This window comes from Poecilia formosa, unplaced genomic scaffold, assembly GCF_000485575.1.
Source record: "Poecilia formosa unplaced genomic scaffold, Poecilia_formosa-5.1.2 Scaffold56, whole genome shotgun sequence".
Classification (NCBI taxonomy): Eukaryota; Metazoa; Chordata; class Actinopteri; order Cyprinodontiformes; family Poeciliidae; genus Poecilia; species Poecilia formosa.
Genome location: NW_006799995.1, coordinates 2,715,998 through 2,724,579, shown reverse-complemented (window position 1 = coordinate 2,724,579; position 8,582 = coordinate 2,715,998). Strand labels below are relative to the sequence as shown.

Genomic DNA, 8,582 nt, shown 5'->3' with positions numbered 1-8,582 from the left:
ATGACGAATGGAGTCAACAGGTGCTTCTTAACGCGAATCAGTAAAGGAAGTAGTTTTCCAGATTAGAGAAAACACAAACATCCATCGGTGTAATTGAAGACAATCTTAGATTTATAAATATATACATTGTGTAGAATAATGAAATCCAAAGTTTGACTTATCAAACTTAGGAGTTGTAGATACAGAAAATGGCAGAATCAAGTATAATCACTAACTTTTTTTTCTTTAGGAAAAACATACGGCATGTGGAATAATGGGAGAAGTTTCATGTTAAAACTATTTACAAAGTCACACTGCTCTCTTAAACCGCTTCAATGTGCATTTCTAATCAGAAATGATGCCAAAAGCTTTCAATTTCAGAATCCCAGGATTTTTTTTTCTTTTCTTTTTTTTTCTTTTTTTTTTGTGGTTGTATGATGAATATACAGTATAAACAGTAAATGTTCCAGCTGGAGAGTCTCTGCTCATCCGAGGTGCTGCTGGTTCTGCTCTGCCTGAAAGTTGTGATCCGGACAGACCTTCTGCACCAGCCTGTAGTCCGTGCCGGTGAAGGCGATGAAGATGCATATGACCTTGAAGGGTTTGGCGCAGATCCACGCCGCCTGGGACTGCGTGTTTTCCGAGTAGCAGGTCTGCCCTGGGTCGTACATGCATGGCTTGGTCTTCTTGGACCGGTTGGTTCGCTGGTACTCGACGCGGCAGTTGAGCTCGGTCACCATCATCACGTCCCGCTGATATTTCTGCTGCTCAGTAGGAGCGGAGCTGGTGGACGACGGGGGGCTCAGATCTGGGAACAGGACAGAGTTTTTATTGGGGGCGCTGCTGTCGGCCGCGCCATCGAGAACCTCCCATCCCACCGCTTTGGATGGCGGGACGATGCTGACGGATATGTTCCCCAGGCGGGAGGAGTTGTGCCGGAAGTAGACGCTGAACGTCCCGTTGATGTGGTCCACGATTTTTCCAGTCACCAGGAGGCTGAACTTCACGGTTTTCACGTTGAAGTAGAAATCCCCCCAGCCCAGGATCTTCTTGGCCTTTGTGGAGGTTTTGGCAGGAGGCTTGGATTTGGGCGGAGTGCCGTACAGATACTGGTCTGGAGCTTGTGAAAAGTTCTGCGGCCAGCCGTAGGGGCTCACCGCGCCGTACGTATGGGTCTTATGTTTGGTGGAGATGATTTGTAAGTCTTTGGATACATGTTTAACCTTCAGCGCTGCTCCCTCGGGTTCTTCTCCTGCTCCGGTGGCCCTCCATTGTTTGCTCTTTAGGCTCAGAGGACCGGATGACTCCTGTACCTGCAGAAAAATATATTAGATGGATTATTTACTCAGCAGTTGACTGAACCTGACAAAAAGCTGCAGTTGAAACAGTTAAAGTTTACGTGGAGCTTGTCCACATTTTGCCATGCTACAAGCAGAAACTTCACTGGAATTCATATGGATTTCATGTAATTTGTCTAAACAAAGTAGTGAATTAAGGTGAAGCGGAAACATGGTTGGGTATGTGTCATGCATGTACAGTAAAATGTACAGTGATGCCTGACCATTTAGAATATCACAGAGAAGTTTATTTATTCCAGCAACTCAATTCACTAAGTGAAACGCCTTATGCATATGAATTATTTATGTTTTTAAGCCTTATTTCCGTTAATTGTGATGATTTTCATCTGACAGGTAATGAAAATATGACATTTAAGACTGAAATTTTACATCAGAAAAACAAAAATATATATATATTCTTTTTTATACATGAAAAGCATGCTTAATACATGTATAAGGGTTACTCATTTAAAGGCACTTTTAATTTGACAACTGTGCCTCAGAGGAAAGCATAACTAATTTATATGCTACATGCTTGCTGCACTTTGGTACATGAACTGAAATCAAGTGAAATAGATTTCCACTGATTTTCCACAATAAACTTCCTTGAAAGAATATGAGAATGATTCGAAACAGACCTGCCCATCAGGGTGACCACAAATGAAGGACAAGTTCACTGTACGTACACTAAACGCTATCAAATAATCGATTAAAATAATTATTCCTCGGCCTTTCAGTCTCCTCTAAAGCTGCTGCTGATCAATAAGTTATTTCCTTCAGGCAAGCTGGCATGTCACAATCAACCTCCCATTAACAAATAATTATCTGTTTTCAGTCGTCCTTCAGCTGAGCCCCTTGTTAAAACTGTCAGTCATCCTTTCTGTGCAACCTTGATGATAGGCTACATCCAGTAATTTATTTATTTGTTTGAGAAGGACCTTTTAAAAAGACCAAATAAATAACTAAATAAGAACGATGAAACTACTTCAGCATATCTTTAGTCAGAAGCAACGCAATATGTTGAAGAGCCCCTTATTCGTCTTCCTCTGAATCATCCATTCTTATATTCTAACATGCTCATGAACGGTATACCTGGAATCATTAGGGGACCAAGTATAGCTCTGTTGTATTAAATTTCCCCATCTCTGTCCACATCATCCTCTTCACCAACTCTTTGAGGTTTATTAGTAAGTCCTGTTTAGACCACAAACTCTTTTCTTATTTTCCCTCCAAGGAGAAGAAGAACTTACACAGGAAAAGCGTATTTCTAAACTCCTCTCTTCGACGCTGTGCATTTCTTAGAATAGCAGCTATGCTTATTGATGAAATTAATATGTCAATGACTATTTGACAATGGCAAAACGTTCTGAGGCGGAGGCAGGGGGAGCATTCAGATCACCGTGTTTTTCCAAACGATAAACGTGATTTTGTTTCATGTCACCCGTTGTTTAAAACATGTGTGCGGTTTGAGGTCGCGGCCCTGTTTTCGGGAAGCTGTGTTTACTTCAGGGACGCTCTGTGAGTGTTGGACTAAAACCGGTCCTGGATAACATGGCAACAGAGAGAAGTAGTTTTGTGATCTTCTGTTTTCACAAGAAATGAACATGTTTTTTTTTGTTTGTTTTGTTTTTTTAATCAAACAGCTAAAAATTAATAAACACTGAGCACATCCTATTGATAAACCAGCTTGGTTTGAACTAGGCAATCTCCTGCTGTGGGGTCTAATTAACACACAAAACCCTCCAAAATAATCCCTTAGTGAGGGTGATAATGTGAGTAGAGTCCCTGATACTGACCACACAGTAGATATGCAAAACGTGACATGTTAGATATCAAACCTACATCAAGGTTATAACTTGGGCTGAAGGATCTCAAGCCTTAAGTCTTTGTGGATCTAAAGCACAGTTAGAATATATAGTGCATGCTTTATCACAGCACAGTAACAGGCTTCAGTCTATTTTATATGAAGAACAGGGATTTGGTTTTAGCTTAACCCAATAAAAATGTGAAAACTGCACGTATAGTCACTTGTGAGTTGGTCCTTTGCAGAGCCATTTTTTTCTGAAAGGAGACGTTTTGATGTCAGCCTCTGCCTGCGTTGCACATCCAAAGACCGACGTTCCTCTTCATTCTTCTTTCTAAATAACCCAAGCCGAGTCTGATTGGATAAAGATCCGTTTTCAGGGTCTGGATGTTGACACGGCCATTTTGACAAATTGAAATTGTCACAGCGAGGCCTCAGAAATTCTGCTGCTCTGAGTAGAAGTCGCTGCATGTCCATGGATCAAGATAAAGATGAATGCAGAAACCTGGTTGATCAATGAGAAACGATATGTGGTTTTTAAAATTATTTTAAGAAGATTTTATTATGTGAAAATTAATTTTACCCTTAAAGATATAAAAGTACCCATCAGCATCGACCGCCTGCACTAAAATCGTTCAGAGGGCTGCAAATGGCCAGCGAGCCTCACTCTGGACACACCTGATGTAATTTATTCCACGTTCGGCATTGCTGGGTGTTCACAGTAATCTGAATCTTTAGTTTTTTTGCTAGAGAATTTTCTTTTCATGTAGGCCAGAAAATGTTTAGTTATCATCTGAGCAGAACACATTCTTCCACATGTTTGCTGCATGGCTCGTAGGAAGGCTTTTGACAAGACTTTTCTTTTAAAAATTATGAGATTCTTCTTGCCACTCGACCCAATTAGCTCATTAAACAACCAATATTCATCCTGTCAACAGATTCACCCACCTGAGCTCTTCCTTTCTACAGCTGCTCTATGAACTTTGTATCTACTTCTCTAATCAAAGCTCTCTTTGTTACACTTTCTGGTGGATGGCAAGCTGCACAACACTGAACAGTGAGATGTCACAGAACTTGGAATATTGCTGGTCAATCACATAAAATCCCAACACAATACACATTCAAGCTAATGGGATATAAATACTTTTGCAATGTGCTGCATGTCTGGTATTTAACAAGCGGCGCAGAAGGTTCAGCTCAGCTTGTTTACATCGAAGCGAAGAAGGAAAGAATAAAAAAAAATAAAAAAATAAAAAACGGACAAAAGTTTTTGGCTCTTTGTGCCTCTACTTCAGCCCGCTCCTGCACCCGAGTGTGCTCCAGCTGTGCCTATTGTTGCAAGCCTAAAACCTGCAGCTATGTGCTGTTCTCACCTAGCCTAATTGGAGCTCACAATGTGACAGCCATGTCACCGGCTCAGTGTCAAGATGCCAGCACAATGACTGCGACTGAGCAATGGTGGAGAGGAGAGGATGCAAGCACAACACTTGCGAGGAAGCACCAACAAAGGTAAAAAATTAAATAAATAAATAAATAAATAAATAAATAAATAGCATTGAATTAAATTGCTAAAGAAGAAAAAAAAATTGTGAGCTGAGGGCTTTGTTTTGTCTAAGGACGGGGGGAATATTCTTGCCACTGGCAGGAAAATCCTTAATGTGACAGTTTTATAAGAGTAAAGAAAACATAAAAACAACAGCCCTCAAACCCCGAGGAGATTAAACCCTTTCAAAACCGAGAGACCCTCTGAAGTCATTTGCTTCAACTTTTACGGCTCAAAATGACGCCGCTTTGAGCTTTTTTTTTTGTTGTTGTTGTTGCTTTTTTTTTTTGCTTAGCGAGTTCACCGGTGAAGTTAGGTGTTACAAATTATCTGTTTGGGCAGAAAAATAAATTCAGGAGTGCATAATAAATAGCAGCTGCACAGGGAAGAAAGTCACAGACAACAGAGCAGGAGCTGCTCTGAGGAACTGTGCTATTTCACAGAATAATCAACCAAGTCCTTTGTGACAAAAACATTTTTATGTTTTTACACAATTTTGTTAAAACAGCATTTTGAATTTTGTACCAAAATGATAAGAAATAAAACAAAGGATTGCAACAAAATCTGAAAGTTAAATGCTGTTAATAAAGCAAATCAAATATACAATTTGGCAGACTGACCAGATTTCTGAAACTCTAATCAATGCATCTCATGTTGTATATAAAAATATATATATTGAAGAGATCATAAAGGTTTTGATTTCAGTTTGCAGCACAAAAACAATCCCTAATAAGAGAGAGAGACAGAGAGAGAGAAATAAATCTATGGAAATGAATTCATTTTTGGAGGCAAGAAGATGAGGAAACACATTTGCTGGCAAGAGATGATTTATGACCTCCTGCTTGTTCCCCCAACGAGGAGAACTTCAAATTTGAGTTACACTGCAAACAACAGCACTTTGAGTAAATAACGAGCTCAGCCTCAGCTGCAGAGTGGACTCACCGTGCAGGGAAGGAGCCACAGACAGGTGATGGCAAAGTTCAAACAAAGAGCCCTCATTCTGCAGCAGCAGCAGCGATCGTCCATCCACAGAGCCGCGACGTGTCTCTCTGAGTGATTTCCTGAATTAAAGCCTGCACTCTCACTTCCTGGCTGGAGGAGACTCTAGAAATCCTCCAGATTTGAAGTGAATCCGCTTCAGCTCTCCCCCTCTCCAGCGCTGTGCCTCTTCCTCTCTCACTCCTCTTCAGCGCATACACACACAGGCATGCACACGCACAAGCAAGTCAAACTTAGCAAAAAAATATTTTCCCAAAAGAAAAGCATTGCCTAAGCAACATTTTACCCAGTAAGTATAAACCTTCTGCCGAGCGGTTCCACGCACGCACGCACACACACACACACACACCCTTCACCTGCCTCCATGCTCATTTTCAGCACCTGGCCAGCCCTCATTATGACTCATCAACCCAAGGAAAGGCTCTCTGAGGCAGGCACAGTTTGACAGCCGTCCCTGCTGTCCCCACGTACTTTAGCCGCAGGGAGGCTGACAAAATGACAAGGGCTTTCTTCAGGAAAAAAATATATATATGCTGACAACTGGTGAGCGTCACTCCTTCAGTTTTTCGCTGGAAATTCAAGCCAACAGATCGCCCACCAGTACTAACCGAACAGAGGTCCTAAATAAAGATCCGTAATGAACGTGTGTGATAATGCTAAATAGCTCAACGTTTTCTGGCCAGTTTGACACTTTTCGTGTACCCTCCTTATGAGTATACTCATGCCAACTCAGCCTTTTCACAATTTGACCAATTACTGGCAAAATAAACAACAAAAAACCTGAATTTAAAATGGATTTAAAGTTGTAAAACGATGCAAAAAAAGTACATGAATCTCAAGCGGAAGAAACTTCTTGGTTTTCAAGGATTTTTTTTCTACAAATGTCAAACTTGTGGTGGTTATTTGCACGTCTCTTCCAGCTTTGCACATCAAGAGCCTTAAAACTGTTCTTACTTTTTACTGCATAACTTAGCCTAAGCTAAGTCAGACTAGGTGAAGAGAGTCTATGGATATGAGTTTTCATGTTTTGCCACAATATGAAAGCTGAATTGGATTCAGGTCTGTACTTTGACTGGACCATCCTTCCACGCTGATCTAAACCCTCCCAAACAACGCTGGCTGTTTGTTGAGGTGTTATTGCCCTGCTGGGAGAGGAATCAGCCTGATTTCCAGGATTGCTCTGTATTTAACCCCCATTCTTATTCAATCGAATCTGACCAGCAGGCCCTGTAGTATCAGGAACATTGGGGTAAACTGGACAAATGCACACTTCACTTTTCCAATCTTCAATTCCAGAACTTCAAAAGAACAACTACTGGTTTCCATTTTCTTCCACTGTGGTGCTGTGTGTTGGTCTATCAACTAAAATATCAGTCAAATACATTGAATTTGTGGTTGAAAACCTACAAAACATGGAAATGTTCAGGAGAAAATAATACTTCTGCAAGTAGATATGATCCAATGTTGCACATATTTTTAATGAAAGTTTTTTTTTTAAATGATTCAACTTGCAATTTGAAAATGATTTATCTAATCACCTCATAAATATTTTCAAGGTTCAAGTCTGTATTAAGCAAAAGTAGGCAGTGGTGCTGTAATCATTTGGCTCAAGTTGTAAAGAAAAAAAAATCACATTAATTTAGTTTCTGTAATGAATTATTTTCCTGTGAAATTATAAACATTTTATTATTTTCAAAGCAAAACTTATTGCTTGTTATCTCATTGGTCTGACTGTCCTGTAGAATATAAGAGTAAGGGTTAAAGATTGTCACAATGAAAAGAAAAAAAGGAATAAACATGCAGTATGTATGTACTTTTTAACTAAGTTTTTAGAGAGTGTACAGTGCTTATAGCAGAAACGTTATTGTAGTGTAATAACTAACATTTAGTAAGACAGTGATGTCTGATTTCACTCTTTAATACAGGAGCTTAAAAAGCTAGCTATACTTCAAAACACCCTCCTGGGAAAGTCATTTTAATAAATGTTTACAGATTTTTAAAATGAAAACGGAAGGCGACGAAGAGATCACAGCATATTGCCACTAGATGTCGCTTTTTTCCATATGTAAATGAACAGAAACTCTATGTACTATCTTATTTCCACTTCGTTTGTGGCCTTTAGGTCTCGTGCAGCCGTCGAAACAAATCACAACAAAAATAGTGTGGTGATATTATGGCTTTGTTGCCTGTTTGTGTCACACCACAGTCCAGTATGTTACAAATAGTCTTTATAATACATTTTCGCATTTTCACTAAACTAAATATGTTTTTTTCTTTTTTAGAAAGATTAAGGTCAGTATTTTGTACGCTTTTTCTAATTTCACATGAAGAGCAAAGACATTACATTACAGATATATCCGTAAATTGTTACTTGGTTACTACAAAATCGCTTGCGCATGCGTACCAGTGTATGTAGGTAACATAAAGAGGGAAGACAGTAACGTGATATTACTATATCTAGAACACCAGGGCGTTCAAGAGTTAGGTCACGTTGTGTCTTGAAGAAATCCCAACCAACCCTTCATCATGCTGTGAATAAGAGCGAAAAGAATTAACGTTACGTCACTCTTTACCCACAATGCAAAGCGCTTGTAAGATTATGTACATCATTCTATTTTATTTTACTTTGTTTGGAATTCATTTTTGTTAGTTTCAACGTGGCGATCTAAACTGAGGAACTGTGTGTGTATATATTTTTGCAGTGTTTACGTTTACTCAAGTTGTTTTTGGAAAACCGTCAACGAAAAGGCTGTGTCAAAGAATGTCCTCTGGCTTCGGCGCTGCACTCGACATGCACTCTTGTTTCTCTTCAAATCGTATAAATCTTTCGCCTTTTACTAAAGATTTCCGTGGAGAGGAACAACAAGAGTTTATCCCAATTTTTTGACGCCCTACGAAAGTGGGGCATTCTTCACTTGTG

The 8,582-nt window shown here is 39.7% G+C and overlaps 1 protein-coding gene across 2 annotated transcripts; it reads right to left on the bottom strand.

Moving 5' to 3' along the window:
* Positions 1-93: 93 nt before the first annotated feature.
* LOC103139012 (neurexophilin-4-like) lies at positions 94-8,261 on the bottom strand. 2 transcript variants are annotated; one of them, XM_016672181.1, is made up of 2 exons: positions 8,034-8,261; positions 94-1,292 (listed from the first exon to the last, which is right to left on the bottom strand). In XM_016672181.1, the coding sequence occupies exons 1-2, from the start codon at positions 8,058-8,060 to the stop codon at positions 465-467; spliced, it is 855 nt and encodes a 284-aa protein (XP_016527667.1). In that variant the 5' UTR covers positions 8,061-8,261; the 3' UTR covers positions 94-464. The 2 variants fall into 2 exon arrangements, with proteins under 2 accessions (XP_016527667.1, XP_007553515.1); XM_007553453.2 differs by lacking the exon at positions 8,034-8,261 and adding an exon at positions 5,606-6,098.
* Between the last annotated feature and the right edge of the window lie 321 nt (positions 8,262-8,582).

Coding starts and splice junctions, on each gene's coding strand:
- LOC103139012 (XM_007553453.2), bottom strand. CDS start 5,689: ATGGACGATCGCTGCTGCTGCTGCAGAATGAGGGCTCTTTGTTTGAAC. Junction 1,293..5,605: donor TGTGGCTCCTTCCCTGCACG/GTGAGTCCACTC, acceptor ATTTTTCTGCAG/GTACAGGAGTCATCCGGTCC.